Genomic DNA, 23,340 nt, shown 5'->3' with positions numbered 1-23,340 from the left:
TATTAAGCCACACAATCTTAAAAGATATCTCTAAATAGTAAAAACTGTGGAGAGACCTTTGATTTCACAAAGTTGTAGTTTTCTAATATTCAAAAGAGCATTCACCAAGGTTTTTTCTTTTCACATGAAGAGGAAATATGGCATAATCATTTTATTAGGATGATAACACGTGTTAGCTTTAATTTCAAGAGGAAGAAGTGAGGACCCAAATCCTTTGTTGATATTTGTGAACATCGTTTAGTAAAAGAGCCAATAATATAAGGGTAGCTATTTTGGAGGGTTGTAATTTTTGCAATAAAGGTGTTTCAAGCTATATTGGTGTGAGTGCCCATTTGCCATTTAAAAAAGGTTTTGGAGGATAAAGCTTGTCTTAAAATTCACTAGGACAAGAAGTTGGAAATATTGAAGCTGCAAATAAAAAGCTTATCTATTGCACAATAATACAAAGATGAATCGAAATATGATTACAATGGGGATGAGGAAATCACTTTATATTGCTTGTTGAGTTTGTCAAGTTCTTTGTCAATTGTCTCAATTTGGTATTACTCCTACTAGCAGCTATGATTGAGTAATTGAAGGTTGTGATGAAGTCGACAAGTAATTGGATTGTTTTGTGAAATACAAGGTATCTTTATTTTTAATTTTTATTTGCTAAGTTATTGTAGAGATTTTGCTTTTCTTTTTGTCAAGTTTGAGTCAAACTCTTAGTCTTTGGACTTGCTTAGTTGTTCATCTAGTGATCAATATTTACACAGCTTACAAGTGTGGACACGTAGGATATTCACATAGTGTATTTTAAAATGGATTCTCTTTTAATGTTGAACTATCATCCTAACATGAGAAGATGGTGCAAGAAATTTGGGAGCTACACAAGTTTTCAACTCACCCAAGGACCATCTTGATTGACGATGAATTTGAACTGAGTGGAAAAAAACATGGGATAAATAAGCTTTCTTTAATCTTGGCCATGGAATCATAATGGATGATTAAGTGCCCATTGCCTCACTGCCTCTTGTTAAATATAATCAACAGCTCATTTGAGGATCCATATTTTTTAGAGGCAATACATTGCTTTTGAAAGTATAAAAACAAGACTTTTTTAATATGAAATCTTTAGATATACTATTTTGGTTACAACCTCAAATGTTCATGCAATTATAGATTCAACACTTGTTTGTTCTTCTACATAATTCATTTTCCATAACCATTTTTAACTTTTGTTTTGTTCCTTGAACTTCTTTTGTCGCTCATGCATTGAATAATTCTTGAAAGATATGGCGACGATTTATGAGAATTATGAAAGATATATTGTAGCCAGGTTTGTGCAGATTATTATCACTATTATTGTTTTTCTAGGGAAAACCTCATGGGAAACCCAGAGGATGCTCCCCATATTTGTGGATGGCATCCCTAGTAAACTTGTTGATGTAGACTTGTGTACTTAACCCAGGGTGATTCAAACGGAGGACTTGTTGGCATGAAACTATCCAAATGCCCAGCAAAATTGGTAACAACCTACTGAGTTGATTGCAATACACACCATTATTATTCTAATATGATTGATAGTAGATCCATAAGAAAAGAGGGCAAAAAATGCAAAAACCTGTGCTTTACAGGTAATCTCGAGAAGCACTATAATGCTTGATGGTGCTTCATGGATATGCTATTTTGGTTACAACCTCGTATGTTCATGCAATTATAGATTCAACACGTGTTTGTTCTTCTACATAATCCATTGTATAACCATTTTTAACTTTTGTTTTGGTCCTTGAACTTCTTTTGTCAATCATGCATTGAATAATTCATTGAAAGATATGGTGATTTTATGAGATTTATGAAAGATTTATAGCAGCAAAGTTTATGCAAATTATTATTACTATTACTGTTTTTCCAGGGAAAACCTCATGGGAAACCAAGAGGATGCTCCCCACGTTTTGTGGATGGCATCCCTAGAAAACTTGTTGACGTAGACTTGTGCACCCAACCTAGGGTGATTCAAACCGAGCACTTGTTGGCATGAAACTAGCCAAATGCCCAACAAAATTGGTAACAACCTATTGAGTTGACTGCAGTACACACCATAATAATAGTACACACCATAATTATTCTAATATGATTGAGAGGAGTAGACCCATAACAAAGAGGGCAAAAAATGCAAAAACTTGTGCTTTACAGGGAATTGTGGGAAGTGCTATAATGCATGATGGTTCTTAATGGATATGCTATTTTAGTTACAACCTCAAATGCTCATGCAATTATATATTCAACACTTGTTTGTTCTTCCACATAATCCATTGTCCATAACCATTTTTAACTTTTGTTTTGGTCCTTGAACTTCTTTTGTTGTTCATGCTTTGAATAATTCATTGAAAGTTATGGCGACGGTTTATGAAATTATGGAAGATTTATAGCACCCAGGTCTGTGCAAATTATTATTACTATTATTGTTTTTCGAGGGAAAACCTCACAGGAAATCCAGAGGATGCTCCACACATTTGTGGATGGCATCCCTAGTAAACTTGTTGAAGTAGACTTGTGCACCTAACTCAGGTGATTCAAACCGGATACTTGTTGGCATGAAACTAGCCAAATGCCCAACAAAATTGGTAACAACCTATTGAGTTGATTGCAAGGCACACCATAATTATTTTGATATGATTGAGAGGAGTAGACCCATTGCAAAAGAGGGCAAAAAATGTGAAAACCTGTGCCTTACAGGGAATCGTGGGAAGCGCTATAATGCTTGATGGTTCTTCATGGAACTTTTAATGAGGATCATTAGATAACTATACGTTGGCCTCGTCCTTTAGGTAGGCTTTAGGAAAGAATGGTCATTGTGAGGTTGAAAATAAAAAATGCAATTGGAGGGTTTATATGGTAAGACCAATGTTGTTCTTTGTGGGTGTTTGAACAAACCAAGCTCTCGTTAGCATTTGGAAACCTATGGTTTATATTCTAAATAGTATTAAAAACATGCTTGTGTAGACAACACAAAGGTAAAGGATATAAAACCTTTGTCAATATCAGGTTACTGTTTCTTTACACTTACAAATTGGACATCCGATCACCTCTCCAATTAAAACATTTATGATCTTAACTTTTGTCAACTATAACGAAATATGGATTTCCACTTGTAAACAAACACCTTACTAAGTATTGGAGTATTTATTTATTGAATTCTATGCTGCATTATTTGGAATTACATACATGTACCACTAGATGTGTAAGAATATCATGTTCATTGAGTATAACTTGTAAAGCTTCCCATTTTTGTTACCTTTGCATCGAACCAATGTTTTATCAACATCAACCTCATGCCTCTTAACCATTTCTGGATATTACATAATTCCTACCATGTGGCATGCGTATAATTGTGCCCGTACTTGTGGATGTGTGCGCTTGCCCACACAATAGAGGTTACTGCTAATTGAATTCTAAATAAAAAACTAAATAGTGCTAGTAGTTCCTCTTAATGCTAAATTTGGGTGCCTTTAACCTAATCATGATAAAAAGTTGTTGGTTCCAAACAAATCAACCAACAAAGGAGAATTTAAATTCAATGTCCGTATTTCATAACGCTTACATTTAAGGAAACAAAATAACGAAAGTTAAAATTCATAATCTTAACATCATAATTGCATAATTGATTACATGGTTGCTCCCAAGAGGTGCATCAAGATCAAGCTCATCATAATCATCTAGTTGCATTGATTATTGCAATTCATTTGGTCATACACCTCCCTAGATATTGGCTGTTCTGAATCTGCAAACTTGATCATGTAATAAATTGGTTTGGTGAATTGCAAAAACATATTTAATCTGTGACCAAAAGTACATGTCAAGAATAGTGTCCTTGGCTACATTAGCAACATCTCTCTCAGTGTTAATTTCCTCCCTTGATTCAAAGGTCACCATATTAGTTAAAGCTTGTCTCACCTTCACTCGCCGCCTAAAGGTGAGGTAATAACTTGCAAATCTTGTTTTTGCAAGTTTAAGCAACTACAACTTGGAGTAAGTGCCATAAAAGTAGTTTACCTTTGTATGCCCTGTGATAAATTTAATGAGTTGCTTCCCTCTCTTGTAAAGCTCATTAATCCATCCACATTCTTTATGCTTCACAATATCATGCATCAAAAGGTTCAATGTGTGCACCAAGCACCCAGACCAAAAGATGTGTGGATGAGTATGCTCAATAACTTTTCCTGTTGCCTTACAATTTGTTGCATTATCAATGATCACTTGAACCACATTATTAGGACCAACATCTTTGATTGATTGCAATAGGAGATCTACAATGTTTTGGGAAGTTGCACTGATGGAGGAGGAGTCATGACATGTAATAAATACTGCACCACTAGTAGAAACAACAAGAACATTTATCAAATGTTGGTTTCTTACATTTGTCCACCCATCTGAAACAATGGATACCCCACAATCCACCCACTCATTTGTAAAACGTGTCAAAGCTCTTTGAGCCTTTGCTTTTTCTCTTTTTAATAACACTGTTCTAGCTTTCTCATAGTTGGGGCTCTTGTATCCTTTTTGGGCTTCATTGATGGCCTTAACCATATCATGCCAATAGGGAGAGCGAAGCACATTGAATGGTACACCGCAAGCACAAAGAAATCAAACTATCTTTCCATCCACATCATACCTCCCAGCAACATTCAAGAAATCCCCTATTGTTCTTCGACTTCTAGAGGTTGCAGAAGTACCATGAGGAGTTGAGCTACCAAATCTAGAGGTTGCACTTGATTCAAACAAAGTTTTTTGTTTCTTGCTTTTTGGTTGTGCAGTCTCCTGTATTTGGATGTATTTTCTTCTTTGTTCAGTTGAAATGTTTGGGCAAATTTGTATCCCCATGACACCCTTTTTGTCATCACTGTGCAACACCCCACAAAGATGCCTCCTCACACGAGTATATGAACCACTATATGGTTTTCCTCCATGACAACCATGAGGGCACAAAAACTTGTAGCTTCCACCTCCTTTTCCCCCTTCAAGTTTGGTCACATAGTTCCACAAGGGTGTTAATGCAGCTTTCTCCTCTAATGTTTCATTGTTCTCTTTAGGGTAATCTCCTTCCTCTTAAAACCCTTCCTCCTCACTATACATTGGGTCACTCATACGGGGACCACTATCCTCTTGTTCTTCTTCCCTCTATTCCTACTCCCCCTTGCCATCACGAAAACCAAAAGTGGAATGATGCATTGAAGCCAAAAGAACACAATCTTGGAATATGAATATAGGTGGTGGACAATTTGGAATTAAATGCGCAAGAAGAAAGAATGGGAAAGAGTAGGAGAGGGAGGAGAAAAAATACAAACAGCAATTACAGAAAAATGAGGGAGTTTGGTGTTTGCACTTACCTCTTTGGCTCTTGCAGATGGAAGCCCTTCTTTACTCCTCCAAGCTCCTCCACCTTCATTGCTCCTAGCTCCTTCGTCAATCCTCCAAACTCTCCTCAAGTCTCTCTTCCCTAAGCTCTTTTCTCCTCTCTTCTCCGAGCTCTCCAAAAATACAAGAGAGGAACTGAGAGGAGAAAAGGAGTTTTATTCCCCTTATTCTTTTCCCTACCCTAAGCTAAACCCACCCCAACAATAGTTAAGCGAAAAACAAAGACAATTTGTGGGTCTGGCCCGCGGAACCGCTTGGTGGACATCAGAGCTGCTTGGGATCTGCCTGGAATCGCTCTCAGTCCACGAAAGATCCGATGCCGGAGCCATGGATTGGGTTGACATGGTTCCGATAGCTCAGGAACTGTCTTTTCTAGCCCGATTCGTGGCTCCACTTTCCTGAACCGCGGTTGCAGAGCTGGATCGCCCATGGATCCTTACAGTGCGCAATTCTGGCTTTTGATCTGGGGGAGGGGGGCATTTCCTGCAACACTGGTTTTGTGTATTTCAAATTGACATTAAAGTTGTTTGCATCGAGAGAAGTGTGATATATTCTACAATCTAATATTGAAGAGGTTGATTGTCTATTTTGGCCGTAACAGTGACATATGTTGGTCCAATATAATATTTTATACAGACTAAAAATTAAGTTACAGTAATAATGCTATAATGAATCAATGGCTAGGCTATTCCATTTGGTATATTTCTTGTTGTTTTCTATCTATTCATAGTATGAAAGATGAGTTGCTTGATTCTAGACAGTGATACACACAGACACACACACACACACACACACACACACACACACATATATATATATAGTATGAAAGATGAGTTGCTTGATTCTAGACAATAATACACACACACATGCACATATATATATATATCTATCTATCTATTCATAGTATGAAAGATGAGTTGCTTGATTCTACACACACACACACACACACACATAAGGTTTTTTCCAGAGGGAAAAACCTTATATTTCATAGACATATACATGTTACATCTTGAAGGCTAGTTGATATTAAGCCTTTGGACCATCTGCCCATTACATCTTTTACAAGAAATTGCTCATACTTCTATCTAGTTATTGATCAAAACTTAAATCCTTTTCAAAACAAGAATTTTGTCACCGTTTGTCTATAAAACGTCTATCTTTCCAAAACATATCAGTAAATATAGAAAGGCACTCCCTTGGGCCATCGTTATACAACAACGCTTTCATGGGCCGTGCTTCGGAAAGTTATAGTAAGCAAGAGTTACATGAAATAGGCCATACCATCCATGTCTTTTGGTGGTTTGCTTCTCAATTTTTTCTTGGTCCATCAAGGTGCTTAATATATTTGAATTTAAGATGGATTTTTGTTGGTGCTAGTGCATTCATCATAGAGTGAAGGAAATGATTTCCCATCATATTTGGCCTTCAACATGTGGGAACAATATATAGCTTTGTGGATAGAAGCCTAAGAAGGTATAAATGCTTGAGATGTCAAATGTGTGGCAATTGGACCTTCCATAATAACTTTGAGAATCTTTTAACTTGGAGGCTTACTAGGGGACATAACAATGTCCTTCTATATGTACTTCCAACCTTCTAGTTAGATTTCCTTAAGTTACCTACCAAATCTTTGTGGTAAATGGTTCAGAAATTGTAGATTTGTGGAAGAAGAAATTCATGTGAACTTCCAAGTTGACACTAGCAAGTTTTGCAAAAACTATTAGGTGAAATATTTGCCAATATTATAGAATTCTTGGATTAAGTGTAGGTCCTGTGTGTAAGCTCACAAGCTCTCACAAACTCCCATGATCGACGGGGATGCATATGAGCGATACTCGAAGGTACCCATGGGGACTCACACGCTTGTCCCTCTTATACATCACTTACATGCACATACAATTTGGCTGTTGTCCTTTGACACTTTGGGCGGGAGTAGCGGGGCACAGGGAGCTCACCCAAGATATTGGGATGACACTCAATGCACTAGGGGAGAGACTTCTCAGCGGTGGCATTGGATTGGTGCACGAGTTGACAGCGACAAGTTGGGGGATGAGGTGATCATTTGCAGGGGTGGCATATTGTTCCTCAGTGAGCCTACGGCTGGGGCGCTAGTCACGAGGGAAACATGTGTCACTCTTTCCACGGGGCATGTTAGGACCATGCATGAGCAGAGGATACCATGTACGACTGAGGTAGTTTTCCAGTGTGTGTCCGACCTCTAGACATTGTATTGGCACATTATCTAGACAGCGGATGGCAGACTCAACAATGATGGTTGGCAGGAGCAGGTGGGGTCCACATACACTGAGTCAATTGCGAGTATCAGATACCTACCTATTGGTTTCCTTTAGAGGGTAGTTATTTGGCACATGTGGCTTCCAACAGTCATCGATACTATGTAGTGGCAGGCATAGGGCAATTTAGCATGCATCAAATTAGTTCATGATATATGGGGCCTATATGTCGGTTGCATGCAGGGACTAGGGATAAGGAACAAACGGATTCCAACAGTTGTTAGAGCTGTGTTGCAGCAGGTTTGGCTAGGAGATCTAGGGTTTCAGTTGGTTGATAGGTCACTCCATCTCGTGAGGAGCAGGGCCATAACAGAGGGTGATTTAGCTCACTTTGGGGTTGATGTATGGGGGATCACTGCGGCCTCCAATGTTTGGCAAGGCAAGTTTCTTCAGTTGCAGCTCAGGATTGAGACTAGCGATGGGTTGGTAGATATTGACATCATAGAGAGATCTGGGCAAGATGAGCTTGACCTTCGTTGATATTTCGCCTCCAAGTTTCAAGGGAGGAGGCTGCAGTGTGCACATGATGTGCAACCTATTCGAGTTAGAGTGGCACGACGATAACATGGTGGTGCTTTTCTTAAACGAGCATGGGAACCGAGCATCACAGTACTAGACAACTCAATGACCTTTAGGGATGAGCTCGCTGCTATAGGGGGAGATCACTCAAATTTTCCATTGGGCTTCAGTGACTCGCTGATGGTGTGGGAGACTTCATCAACTTGGCAGGTTAGTCAACGGGAGGATATCGGGAGGAGCTCATGCGGAGAGAGACTTTGTCCCCACAGGGATTGGGTTGTATCTTCAGGAGTTTACTCTTGTTGTGCATGAGGTGGACTACTTGATAGGGCAACTTCATGGAGAGTTGGACAGAGTCCTACGTTATCATGATGCTCTACTTATTGATAGTATGTAGAGGGCTTCTAGAGCTTATACCTGGTTGGACGGTGAGTGGAGCAAGGGGTGCTTCACATTGATTAGGATGCCTTGTGATCTTATTATTGAGAGATTCCTTCATGATCAGACAATGTAGAGATCGGGGTTGAATCAATGGCACATTTGGGACCCTGGTATCACTGGTGATGATAGTGGTGATTAGCAGTAAGAGGGGGTGCTTGTTTCGACATTAATTGAGGACAAGCAACTTTTGGCTGGGAGGACTATAATATCCCCAATTTTGTGAGCATGTGAATTTTGCCTAATTTTGGTGATATTAAGTAAAGGGGCAAATATATTGGCAGAAAATTATTATTTTATAAAAATGGAGGCAAAAGCCACTTAGTGGAAAATGGCTTCCACCGATAAAATAATAATTAAATAAAAGAATCTAGAAGCATGGGGAGAATTTATAAAAGGAGGATGGACTCATTTGATAATCATCTTTTGACTATTACATTTCACCTTTCATCTTCTCTTGGGGTTGTTTAGCATAAGAAAAGTGCTATTTAGTACTAGGAATTCCAAGCGGAATTCCACCTCTACCTTTGGCGAACTTCAAGTGTCACCTTAAGGGAGTAAGGAGTCCATCTCAGGGCTTCTCTAGGAGCTACATTGCATACTATTTATAGTTGGAGCATGCTTCTCTTAGGGCGCATAAGGAAATTCGAAGGGGCCGAGAGAAGCTAGCAGACAATGGAGTTTTGGCCAGAGAATTTGCGGAGAATTATCCATAGGGAGGACGAGTTTTTCCTTAGGGATTTATAGAACCGAGAGTGCTGCATTTTGGAGGACCAAATTTATCTATTCCAGGGCCTTCATAGGGGTTTACTGATAGCTTTTGTGCACTTGCAGAGATTTAGAATTTGGGGAGCATTCTAGTTGGGATATGCTTGGTGATTGACAGGAGAAATTTGCAGGAGTTGCCAAAAACTGTAGGGATTTTTTTTGGCCAAATTGAGCAATTTACAGTTGTTGGGGGTCAGCGGGGGTCGGTGGATTCAACCCAAATTCTTTTTGGGTTTTTGTGGGTTTGGTGAGAGGGGGCTAGGATTAATTTTATAGAATTTTCCGAGCACTACTGAGGGTAGATTCCTTAGTTCCATTCAACAGTTTGCAACATAAATTGTTGAAGGAGGGCGCAATTTACCTAGGACCATTTCCACCACTTCGGTCTGTGAGATATTTCTAGGTTTTGTTGGAGCTAGTGTGGAGAGCCTACATTTAATTTTGCAGAATTTTTGGAGTAGATTTGAGGGCCAAAATCTCAGTTCACCTACAACAATAGTGGCAATAATTTTCTGGGCTAGCGCAAAATCATGGTGGGGAGCTCATCTGACATTTGGGTAGCTTGATCATCACTTGGGTTTGGATTTGCTTGCTGTAGCAAGCCTAGGTTCCTCTTTCATACTCATTTGTACTCTATTTGCTCGAAAATAAATAAAATGGCTTAGAGTTTTGGCCCATTTCCTCTTGTGTTGTGATTTCTTGCGTATGTGTTGAATTTCCTAGTTGTTGTTATAGTGCATGTTTCTGTTGTTCACTTAATATTTCCATTAGGAATCTACAAATCCATTTAGATTGATTAAGCTAACCCATTTTGCTGTATACCGTACCTAGTTGTTGAAATTGAGACTTAAGGTTCAAATCTTGGCTAGCATGCTTCTTTCTTGTATGGCTATTAGGGGTTATGGCTATTGTTGTACAATTATAGCATTTGGGTTTAGTGCACCCTTGGTAAATAAGATTGATATATTGGTTTGTGTACTCATCTGTATCCTTGGAGTGGCATTGGCTAGAATTAATGTACCTTGACCTAGCTCAATATTAGCGACCTCACCTGTATCTACTATAATTGCATGGGGTGGGGTTGATATTGTCTAGGTTTATCATCCAAACAAATACGGTGACTTCCTTTTCAAAAAAGGAACATTATTATTTAAATAAAGGTGACTCCCCTTTCAAAAAAGGAACTTTATTATTTTATGTTTATAATATATTTTATACTTTTTTTCCAAGGAAAACTTTATGGGAAATGTGAGGGATGCTTCTTGACATTCATGGATGGCATCCTTACTAAACTTCTTGGTGTAGATTAGTGCACCTCACCTTGGGGGATTCGATCCGAGCGCTTACTGGCGTGGAACTAGCCAAATGCCAAGCAACATTGTAACTACTAGGTGAGTTGACCTTGTGGGTCAAAAATGTTTGGAACAAAACAACCTCTTATTTTTACTAGATACCCTTTTTTATGCCCCTTAACACCCATCAATGCCGTGGTACCTTGCATCTTCCCCCCAATACCTACAATATATTGAATTTATTTTTCACATTTTAAAATCCACCTTTATGAATGAACATAGTAAGATAATAGTCAACAAGGTCAAATCCCTATGATAAATTGAGGGCTATACTCGTCACTTATGTTTTCATGGATTAAAAGACACCCCTTACTTCAATGTTGGAACAAATGTCATTGAGATTTGCATTTGAATGGTATACCCGTCACTTACATTCTCATGGATTAAAAGAAACCCCTTGCTTTAATGTTGGAACAAATGTCATTGAGATTTGCATTTGAATGGGCAAGGGAAAAGTCCTTGTGCTTCCATTTTGCCCCGCAAATGCTATATATTATATATACTATATGGAACATATTGTGTATTAAGATAGTATACTATATAGCGTATACATAGTATAATACCTCTGTTACACTGGAACCGCTCCCAAGAGGTGGGAAATCCGTTCCAATGATTCCCACGCTCTTGAGAGCTTTGGAACTGTATGTGAACGTTACCTTTTCTGCGGGAGCTGCAATGGGCGCTGGGGAAAGTTCTGGGAGCTTTGAAGACTGTTTTTTTTTTGGAGTTCTGAGATTCTTTGAGGTTGGGGAATACAAAGCCTGTAGAGAAATATGCTGAATTACCCACAAAACATGAGTCTATGTTGAAACCTTCGCAGGAAGAAAGGCCAAAGACATCCTTAACACCGATATCCTTAATTGAGAAATTGGAGCAATCTCTTGATGGGTTACGGAAGTGTGTGGCACCTCGACATAAGGGCGATATATGGGATGTCATGCTAATGAGTATTTCTTTTACTATTTATGTATACATATCGTAGAAGATTGTGTGTGCATATTGTATGTGGCAGTCAATGCTTAAACATTAGAGTTGCTTTGATTTTTCTCTTACGAATAACTAGAGAAACATATGTAAAACTGTTCCTTTGTATTTTTAAGCCAAATTGTTTCAAAGACTGGTCATGTGTTAGAGAACTGATAATGAACTTGACATTTTATATATATAAAAGGGAGAGATCATGGAAAGAGACACCCAAAGAATATATTTATATATAAGAGACATTATATATTTATTATTTATATATTTAAATTGATTTTAATTTTTGAATATTTTGATTCAATATTAATTTTGATTATTATATAAATTATATAATTAAATTTTTTTATTTTTATTTTTTTATTAAATAATATTACTACTCCCTATTAACTGTTTCCTATAAATTTTGGGGAAACTCCAGCCATTCCAGACACTCGTACCCAAATCCCCAACATTCCCACGTTCCAAAAACTCATGCAACATAGTATAATACTATACATTTATTAAAATTAGGGACCACAATTTTGGATGTAATGTCCAAGGATCACTTGACGGTGTAAAGGGATGTCAAAGCATATCAAAACTTGTTGAGGACAAGTTGGCAATGACTACAAAGCTAAAGAATTGCCTTCAAGATGTTTCTAGAGTATGGGGGAAGTCCTAAGGATTTCAAATTGATGTCTCATATGTCTTGGAGCAAATAGGAGATGCATGAGATGCTTCTCCTCATCCATGGGATGCAAGGAACGTCAAGGGCATACCCACCAGTTGTGGGAATGCATCTGTGTGGCATGTTGGGAAAAGGGTATTGATAATCACACTGACAAAAAGATTGACCTAGAAAATGTCCTTTAGTGGAGGAAAATAGTTTTATAGAATATTGTACTATGTAATTTGATGCACATATTCTGTCTAGATCCTTGAGGACCTTTGAAGACCTAATGTGGATTATATTACGCTATGTCCTTGACAAATTTAAGGAATGAAATAACAACTTGATGTTGAAATTAGGCAGCCTTGGGAGGTACTCCCACACGTCCTAGGTGCTAGGCTTGTGAGGAGAAAACCCACAAAAAGAAGGGTTTGTGGGCGAGGCACCCAAGTTTGGGTTTTTGACCCAAAGTGGGTGGGCTTGGAACTGAAGGAAAGCAATTTAATATTCTAATTAATGGTTGAGCTTGAGTTGGCAACACCTTAATGGGAAAAGGGTTCCAAGAGTCACCCTAAAGAAAGGTATATACTATATATTGAAAGCGAAAGGATAGGCTAAAGCACGGATGAGAAGGACATTCATCTTCTGGAGAGCTAAAGTAGGCGTTGCAGTCAGCTATAAGGAGAAGTAGACGAGTCTGTTGAAGGAGGCCGAGAAGTTTGGAAACTGTTTACCATTCATAGGGATCAATAGTAGGGTCGAGGGCCGCAGGGCCAAGGGATGTAGGTAAGCCGTGAGGTAGAGCATCTTGGTTGAAGGTCTGTTGGGGTAAATAACCCTACCCGCAACCAGTTAGGAAGTGTTGCAGACTTGTTACACATTGGATGAGTGCAAATAGAATAGGCTGAGGTTTGTGCAAGGTTTGCAACAACAAGTTAAAGGATGTCTGAATGTTGTTAGGTGCCTAGGAGAGTAGGAAACAAGGTTTGAGTGTTGCTACAACAAGGGAAAAGGGTGTTGGCTACATGTGTTGATGGAGGTAGAGGTCTAAGGGAGTGAACCTAGTGCCAAAAGAAGATTGTTAGCCGCTGTTGCAAGCAATGAAAAGTAACAACAAGGTAAAGAAGCTGACCTCAAAGGAAAATAGGTAAGAAAACTAATTTGTTAAGCAAAGCACTGTCTTAATATGTTTTGTTTGGGCAGATGAGAGTCTAATGGGCTAGGCCTTAGCCCTAGTTGTATTGGTTAAAGAGCGTACCTGATTTTGTGTATTGTGCTGGGATTGTAAAGGGTCATGATCCCTGGTACGACAACCGTTAGTTTTTCTTGTTAATGGATTGATAAGAAACAAGTTTGGGCATATTAATTCTTGTGTAATATCCTTGATTTGATTGCTAATGTAATTTTCGCTGTGCAAAATCTTTTGAAGTTAGACTTTGCTAGTGTGTTTATGTTTCCTAGCTAAGGCATAGACCAAACCTAGTGTGCTTGGAATTCTAACATGGTTAGAAGTGTGCACAGGGATCAACTCCAAGAGGAAGCTGAAGTTATCTTGTTGTTGAAGGAAGGACAACTGGTAAAGATGGTTTCTATCTTGATGTTTGAGGACTGGTTGGAAGGGCTTTCCAACTATAGTCCGTGGAAGGAAAAGCTCAAGCTAGTGTTGTTGGTGAATGGTCTGTGGAATCATGTTGACACCAAGGTTGTGGAACCAATGGGCGTAGTAGATTTGGCTTTGTATAACCTAGCAGAGCCCAAAGCCAATTTGATCATTCTTGATGGAGTCAAGGATCACTTGATACCTCATTTTATTGGAAAGAAGACTACATCGAACATGTGGGAAGCTTTAAAAGAATTGTTTCAAAACAATAATGAAAACCTCAAGATGGTGTTGAGGGAGAAGCTCAGGGACATCAAGATGGGAAGTTTAGAGAATGTGACTTCATACCTCACAAGGATTTCACAAGTTTGTTATGAGCTTGCAACTATAGGGGATGCTGTGGAAGAATCAGAGTTGGTGAGAACTGTGATAAATGGCTTCATAGATTAGTGGAAGCCAGTAATCAAAGGAGTAGTCTTACGGGAAGAACTTTCGGATTGGAATAGGTTGTGGGATGATTTCATTTGGGAGGAACTTTGGGACGAAGAGCTTCTTCGAAAGACTGATGAAAAGAACGCTGCCCTTGCTAGTGAGATGAAGAAGGGCAAAGGGAAGTTCAACAATGGCAACAAGAAGAAGGATTTAAGCAAAGTGAAATGCTTTGCATCTGAAGAGTATGGTCATTATGTGAGCAAGTATCCATATAAGAAGAAAGGAGGGAAAGAGAAGAGGCTTGAGATGGTGATGACTGCTCTAGCTACAATGGATGAGGATGATTTCGCCAAGAGTTTCGAGTAGGAATTTTCTCTCATATCTTAGTTCTTTGGGAGCACCATATGCGACAGTGCTTGGTTCATTGATAGCGCAGCATCAAAGCATATGACAGGTTCACGAGAATTATTTGAGACCCTGATCGAGTAGGATTTTGAGTTACATGTGAAGATTGGTGATAAGAGTCAGCATGCAGTCGGAGGAATGGGGACTGCACAATTTAGGATGGAGTTAGGTGGATTGTTGCGAGTCCATGATGTACTTTGGGTATTGGAGCTCAGGTACAACATCATTTAAGTCCCAACAATTGAGGCAGAGGGGTTTGATGTTATATTTCAGGAAGGAAAAGTGATACTCAAGCACAATGGTTTTAACTCTACCCAAGGAGTGGTTCTTAGGGTCAAAGAGAATGGTTTGTATAGACTAAAAGGAAAGCCTATAGACCAAGTATAGCAAAATGTTTCTAAGACTTAGAGGGAGTCAAGTTCTAGAGGGAGTTTGTAGACTCAAAGGGAGAATGTGCAGCCCCAAAAGAGCACACTGAAGGAGACGTCCGTATCTGAGGAGGAGGAGCCATGCAATGGTTTAAAGGCCTATATGGAATTGAAGAGTTAAAAGGCTTCTAGTAGCTAGGACACTTTGAAGAAGGATATTGTTCATACTGCAAGTTATGCTTCTGTGGTGGAAAATGAAGCATACATTGATTGTTGGATGGCAGTCATGGAAGAAAATTGTGTTCCAGTGTGGGAAGAAGCGAGACTTCCAAGGAATGGAAGTACCTCCCTCGTTGAGAGGGAGTGTTGAAATTAGGTAGCCTTGTGAGGTAGTCCCACAAGCCTTGGGTGCTAGGCTTGTGAGGAGAAAACCCACAAAACGAAGGGTTTGTGGGTGATGCACCCAAGTTTGGGGTTTTGATCCAAAGTGGGTGGGCTTGGAACCCAAGGAAAGAATTTTGATGTTCTAATTAATGGTTGAGGTTGAGTTGGCAACACTTTAATGGGAAAATGGGTTCCAAGAGTCACCTTAAGGAAAGGTTTATATTGAAGGCCAAAGGATTTGGCTAAAGCACAAGTGAGAGGGACATTCCTCTTGTGGAGTGTGTGGAGAGCTAAAGGAGGAGCTGTAATCAGCTAGAAGAAGAGCCAAAGCAGAAAAAAGTAGCTGAGTTTGTTGAAGGAGGGTTGAGAAGTTTGGGGACTGTTTACCAGCTGCAAGGATTAACAACAAGGCTGCAGGGCAGAGCAACCTGGCTGAAGGTTTGTTGGGGTAAATAAACCTAGCTGCAACTAGTCAAGAAGTGCTGCAGGCCTGTTACAGGTTGGCTGAGTGCAAACTGAATAGGCCGAGGTCTGTACAAGGTTTGCAACAGCAAGATAAAGGAGGTTTGAAGGTTGTTAGATGCCCAGGAGAGTAGGCAGCAAGGTATGGGTGTTGCTACAACAAGGAAAAAGGGTGTTGGCTGCATGTGCTGATGGAGGTAGAGGTCTAAGGGGGCAGACCTAGTGCCAAAAGAAGGTTGTTAGTGGCTGTTGCAGGAAAGGAAAACTAACAAGGTAAAGAAGCTGACCTCAAAGGACAATAAGCAAGCAAACTGATTTGTTAAACAAAGTACTGTATTAATATGTTTTGTTTGGGCAAACGAGAGCCTAATGGACTAGGCATCAACCCTAGGTGTATTGGTCAAGGGACAGACCTGATTTTGCGTATTGTACTGGGATTTTGAAGGGCCATGATCCCTGGTAGGGGATCCCGAGGTTTTCTTTTTAAAGGATTGATAAGAAACAATTTTGGACATAGTAATTCTTGTGTACTGTCATTGACTTGATTGCTAGTGTAATTTCCGTTGTGTAAAAGTTTTTAGAGTTAGGCACAGCTAGTGTGCTTATGTTGCCTAGCTAAGGCATAGACCAGATCTGGGGTTTGTGGAATTCTAACACTTGAAAGACCATATTGTCTTAAAGTAATGCTAATGTTTACAATGATCAAGCTTAATTAATAATGCTCCCCCTCTATAAGTACAATTTACCATAGGACATGCCATCTTAGAAAGAATTTCCTAATGCCTATAAATTTGCAAATGCCAGATATAGTAGAGAGAGGTGAAAGGATAGGTTAAATTCCCTATGTTCCAAAGCTAGTGTACCAAATGCAAAGTAACACCATTATTCTTGTCACATGAAATATCTACTGCATAGGTCATCCTAATAAGAGCTTATAAAGAGATTGTAAGATTGAGAGTTGCTCTTTCCTTGTAGTTGAGCATATATGCAAGAGTAGATTCAAGTTGGGCAGAGCCAAAAAGTAAGCAACCCCTGCTTATGAAAATAGTGGCTTTTTGAGAATTGTTAAAGGAGGAAGGACAAATCAACAAGGTAACAAGGAAATTGGAAGACAGGTGTTATAGCTCAAAATGACACTCCCTTGAGTCCATTAGAGAAGTAGCACAGAAAAAAGCCTGGAATATAGCATCAGCTTCATGGAAACCCTAAAGAAAGTCAAGTTTTCGTCCTCCAGTACTCCCAGGGCTCTGGCAAAGGGCGTTGCAATGCTCGAAGTGGCCTAGCAAGATGGGTTGAATTCCCCAAACCCTAAGACAAAGAGCTTTGAAGTGGCTAGGGTTGCTAGAGTGAGCAGATATGTCTGTGATAGGGTCAAATAGTTGTCAGCTTCAGTGTGGGATGAAATGACCCAATCAAACCAAGTCAAAAGGTGTCTAGATTTGTCAAATCACCTTGTCAACTCAACTATAAAAGCAATGCTGATCCATGAAGTAAAGAGGAGAGAATAAGTGAATAACAAGGAAATGTTGATCAAACCAAAGTCAAAAGGTGTCGAGATTTGTCAAATCACCTTGTCAACTCAAATATAAAAGCAAGCAAAGCTGTTCCATGAAGGAAAGAGGAGAGAATAAGTGAATAGCAATGAAATGTTGTTGGAATGGCAATGGCTTTAGCATTGAGATACACCAGTACCAACAGTGAGCCTAATTGTGGATGCTTGGTAAGAGGAGGAGCCCTGGGTTAAAGAGCTTGGAGGTGCTGCAAGTGTTGTGCCTTTTGTTTAATGAAAAGGACTATGCTTTTTGCCATATTATTGTATTCTTGCTTGTTTATGATTATATGTTCATGATGATGTAGTGTTGGTAACACTAATGTTGTATAGGATTGGATAGTTGGACATTGTGGTCTTTGTTTACAGGTGCAGGTTTGTGAGATTGGGAAGAGTACTGAATCAACCAAGGATCAACCTAGGATCAACATCCAGGGGAAGATGAATCTGTTGTCCGTTATCAATTTATATCAATTAGCCTGCATGAATCATTAGGGGTAGAAGTTAGTCACATGTATCTATCTGTCATAGGGCTTGGGCAAGCCTGTGGGATGGAGTCTCTGCCTACAGAGAGGAAATCCATATAAACAGAAATGCCGACTCCACTAGGGAGACAACCCAATGTGTTTGGTTTTAGCTCTTTGACTGCTTGGAAACCGATAAATTGAACTAAAACCCTAATCAATACTCTTGCTAAGTCTTGACAGAGCATTGAAGCTCTGTCCAATACTTTGTGGTGGCTCTGTTAAGAGGAGGAGCCCTGGGTTAAAGAGCTTGGACGTGCTGCAAGTGTTGTGCCTTTTGTTTAATGAAAATGACTATGCTTTTCGCCATATTATTGTATTCTTGCTTGTTTATGATTATATGTTCATGATGATGTAGTGTTGGTAACACTAATGTTGTACAGGGTTGGATAGTTGGACATTGTGGTCTTTGTTTACAGGTGCATGTCTGTGAGATTGGGAAGGGTACTGGATCAACCAAGGATCAACCTCCAGGGGAAGATGAATGTGTTGTCCTTTATCAATTTATATCAATTAGCATGCATGAATCATTAGGGGTAGACGTTAGTCACATGTATCTATCTGTCACAGGGGTTGGGCAAGCCTGTGGGATGGAGTCTCTGCCTACAGAGAGGAAATCCATATAAACAGAAATGCCGACTCCACTAGGGAGACAACCCAATGTGTTTGTTTTTAGCTCTTTGACTGCTTGTTTGTTTGCTTTCTTTGGCTTTTATTGTTTCTAAGTGGTCATTAGACATCCTGGTAGGATTTGAACTAAGAATATTTGCTTGGAAACTGATAAATTGAACTATAACCCTAATCAATACTCTTGCTAAGTCTTGACAGAGCATTGAGGCTCTGTCCAATACTTTGTGGTGGCTCTGTTAGAGCCTTGCAATGTGATGTCAGGTCATTGACAGTGTTAAAGCCTTGCAAAAGTTTCTGAAGGCTTTCTTTTTATCTTTCTCTAGCTTTCCTGCAGACTCTTGACCCTAGAGCTTAGGTCAACATCAAGTTTGATTCATTAGAGTCTGTACTCAGTCAAAATATCTCAGATTCACTCAAGTTAGTGGATTTGGGGTCATCTTAACAGTCTGGAATCCTCTCTTGGGTATGATTCCCTATAGAGCCATTGGATCTGAGTAGAACCTTGTCACCATTTTCCTATAACTTCTCTGTTTCTCCCTGATATAGTTAGTGTGTTGAGTCTTCAAACTTCTCTTTTGAATACTTGCTTGCTAGTAGGTGGGGTTTCTAGGTTTTGGGTGATTTTTCTTTGGTTTCCTTTGGATTTTTGCTCGTTTATATGTTTCATTTAAGATCTGATTGTAGATGTTCAGAATGAAAAAGGAGTGTGGTAGGGAACTGTATTCATAGTTACATTGAAAATATATCACCCTGCTTTAAATAGTTTTCATCGAAAGTGAAATATTGCACATTCATAATTTGCATACCTTTCCTTGAAGACAATTCAAACACACTTCAATTTCATGACATAACCCTTGACTTAATCAACAACCATTAAGAGAAACATAACTAAAATTTATTAGAAATATTTTTCTCCACTAGTAGCACACTGACATTAGCTCAGGATTTTAGGGCCTTGGAATAGGTTGGAGAGGATGCTCTCCAAGGCCACAAAACAAACATTAGAATCATGAGTCAGGGATTGAAAATCCATTTGTGATCAACTGTTGCTTGGGAAGCCCCTTTAGCACATGGGTCAAGCATGATATCGCCCTGGAATTCATGGAGTGATAGCCGCACTTCATTGGGTTTTGGTGGTGCGGACTACACACATACGGGGGTCTCCTTCAGGAGGGTTTGGGATTGGATACCTTGCCTTTTTGTGTGTACCTGACCCATGACTGTTACCCTAGATCGATTGGTTGTAGGTGGTAACCTTGGTGGCCATTATTGTAGGGAGCCCACATAGGTGAGTGCGGCTGGGGTGTGCCTGCAGTATGTGGACAGATGTTAGTCAGAACTCACTAGGGTCCCTTAGGGGGTGCTTGCAAATGAGAGTAGTAAGCTGAATCTACAGCCCAGTATGATATAGATGATGTCATGTGGGTTTGACATCTTGTCTTAAAACAATATAATAATACTCTTTTAACGATTAATAATAATATTATATGTTAGCCAAATATAGCTACAACTAGAAATAAAAATATGGTTCATAACAAATAATAATAATACTATATCTTAGCCAAATATAGATACAAACTGAAATACAAATCTTTCTCCATATATAATAAGACTGATATAGAGAGATAATAAGAATGATCCAGATTTACATATAAATAAAAATACCATATCTATTATATTTACATAGAATTTATATTGCTACCCTCATCTTCATCTGTGCTTAGAACCATCTTAATGATAAAAAATTTACACCTCGAAAGATTTGATCCCTCTGGCTGTTTGATATATCTGGAGTTAAGATGTGTTTATGCTGTTATTTTGACTATTTTCATTCGAAGGAATCATGAACAGTAATTGGATAACCAATGTAACTCTTTGATTGATGACTAACTTGTCACTATAAATAGTAAAATAGAATGCTGCAAGAGCCAACACAGGATCATGTGTACAGGTGACTTATGATGGAAGAACCTTGAGTCTTTTTTTCTGTTTTGTTTATAATATTTGGAGAAGTTGCTGGTCTTAAATATTTGTTTCCGTCTCTGAACATGTTATGGGCCCAAGCTGCAACTCTGTATAGGTTGAACTTGGCTTGTGGAAAAACTACAGTGAGTAGAATGTTATTAGGGGTAGCATGTTTCCAACTGGAAATCTAAATACTATGCCAAAGGTTTAATATGCTAAGCAAATTTTCACAGCGTTCACAGCGTTCACCAGTATATCATTATGAGTTATTTTTTTCGTCGCATTCAAAGAAATTATCCTTGTGAGTGAAAAGTTATCTCTGTTATCAATATACTGAGCTCAAATACTACTTTAAGTTGTGTGAGAAATAATTTTTCAAGGATGCAAATTTGCTTGTGCATTTGGGCAGCCTTTTGAAACCTAGTTTGCATTTTATAGTCATTGCTTGGGCGACCTTTAGAAACCCACTGGCCATTGCTATTTTCTGGAATCATGGCTTGGGCATCATTTAGAAATACATCTATTGCCGGTTCTCTGCAAGCCATTGTATTTTTAAATGTAAATGTAGTTATTAAGAATATAAAATCAGAATTATTTGATAACATTTGATTTTGTTCCCAGGTATAGGAGAAGTGATAAGTGGATGGGATGTAGGAGTGAAAGGTAAATTCTCTACTTTGTTTTATCTTTTGCAACCATGTTAGTTAAGTAATTTGTCATGCCATGAGGCTTTTTATCATCACCTTATTTGGTGTCATTTTGCAGGAATGCGTGTTGGTGACAAACGGAGACTGACTATACCTCCCGCAATGGGGTATGTAAAAAGGCCTTTATTGATAAAACTGTTTGGCTAGCGTGCTCTTTGTCTTCGTGATTTTCTCTAGACTGAGTGTTTGTGACGTGTAGACAATTGCTTATCGTTTGATAGTGTAGGGGACAATTTGAGTTGAGCATTTGGTATGTGTTGCAGGTATGGAGCAAAGGGAGCAGGAGAAATACCAGGAAATGCCTGGTTAGTTTTTGATGTGGAGTTGGTTAATGTAAAGTAAAAATCTTTGATTTTATTCCAGCGTGAACTGTAGTATAATTGGCAATTTTGATGATTGGCGGCATCCCAAGGTCTGTTTGATGAGTAAGTTTTTTAGCCATTCTTCTGCTGTATTTCTAGCCTAAGATATGTCATGTTTTATGTTTTCTAAAATACCACATTTCGAATGGATACTATTATAATTGGCAATTTGATGATTGGCGGCATCCCAAGGTCTGATGAGTAAGTTTTTTAGCCATTCTTCTGCTGTATTTCTAGCCTAAGATATGTCATGGTTTATGTTTTCTAAAATACCACATTTCGAATGGATACTATTATAATTGGCAATTTTGATGATTGGCGGCATCCCAAGGTCTGTTTGATGAGTAAGTCTTTTAGCCATTCTTCTGCTGTATTTCTAGCCTAAGATATGTCATGGTTTATGTTTTCTAAAATACCACATTTCGAATGGATACTATTCAATGTGGGCTGGGCTGTTCTAATTGTATCGCTCTTTCTTTTATGTTTAAAGATACAGTCCAAATTTACAGGTAAGATTGCTTTTATAGTTAGGTTGCGTTTATTGTTTCCATCATGTCACTGCTTGGTTAGGTTGCGTTTATGGTTTCCTTCATTTCACTACATTTAGGGATATTATTAGTAACATGCAGCTTTGTTCCAGTATTGATGTGCTTGTGTTAGCATTTCCACAAAGGATGGTTGTATTAGTAACATGTATTTTTGTTACTATTTTGATGTGCTTGTTATGGTAGCATTTCCAAAGGGGCACTCATATCCTAGCATTCATAATTTCTTAAAGTAATTGATGGGAAATTTATTATATTGCTTACATCTTAATTTTTTTAAATAACATGTTACAATCTATGGGAAAGTTTTTATCACAATATTTTCATATTCTAGAATAATGTCATTAACCATTCTTTTGTGAAGTTATTCTATCCCATAAAATATTCCAGGTAAATTTTTGAAGACATTCTGCTTGCTATTGTCTTGACAACTGGTGAATCATCTGGAATAGGAACGGTATTGGTCTTTGGAATGGAAGTCTTTCAAATCAAATGCAACGTGTAATAAACTATTGTACACGTCCAAAGTAATACGCTATTTAAACATCTGTAATAGTAATAGCAAACAATTATTACAATAGTATACAATTAATGTGATAAGATATAATATTACAAAGTTATAATATAATATATTAATAATGCATGGGTAATATTGATAATTTTATTCCTAATGAATTATTAATTTTTTATTAAGTTATTTATATTACATCTGCATAGTCCTTGTTTCTTTTGATAGTTATCGATATGATGACATAATTAAGGCAGTATGGGGTGCTTGTTTTGCCTTTATGATTTTTTTGTACGTGGCGACACCTCATGTTTTTTAATATGCGACGATGGGCATTGACCGCTGAGTGCATGATGCCCTAATAACACGTCGAATGGCTGATTTGCCAAAAAATTTAGGGTGGTGTCTTGTCCTCATAAGATGTTTTTATTTATTTATTTAATTATCTGTATATGGGGACACTTCTCGTTGATGCACTTTCTTGATTTGTTTTCAGTTAGT

The 23,340-nt window shown here is 38.5% G+C and overlaps 1 protein-coding gene across 1 annotated transcript in view; it reads left to right on the top strand.

Annotated features, from left to right (window-relative positions):
• Positions 1-22,110, top strand: part of LOC149169187 (peptidyl-prolyl cis-trans isomerase FKBP53-like) — an 89,118-nt gene extending 67,008 nt beyond the window's left edge. Inside the window, exons 8-10 of the mRNA XM_089428600.1 lie at positions 21,339-21,380; positions 21,483-21,531; positions 21,688-22,110. Of these exons, the coding sequence (XP_089284726.1) occupies positions 21,339-21,380; positions 21,483-21,531; positions 21,688-21,766 (170 nt within the window). The 3' untranslated portion in view covers positions 21,767-22,110. The remainder of the gene's footprint in view (positions 1-21,338; positions 21,381-21,482; positions 21,532-21,687) is intronic.
• Positions 22,111-23,340: the final 1,230 nt, after the last annotated feature.

The sequence above is a fragment of the Pinus tabuliformis genome, chromosome 4_2, assembly GCF_031772625.1.
Source record: "Pinus tabuliformis cultivar Carrire ecotype Pingquan chromosome 4_2, CPIR1, whole genome shotgun sequence".
Classification (NCBI taxonomy): domain Eukaryota; kingdom Viridiplantae; phylum Streptophyta; class Pinopsida; order Pinales; family Pinaceae; genus Pinus; species Pinus tabuliformis.
The sequence above is the reverse complement of the archived record's forward strand: the minus strand, read 5'-3'. Positions and strand labels throughout refer to the sequence as shown.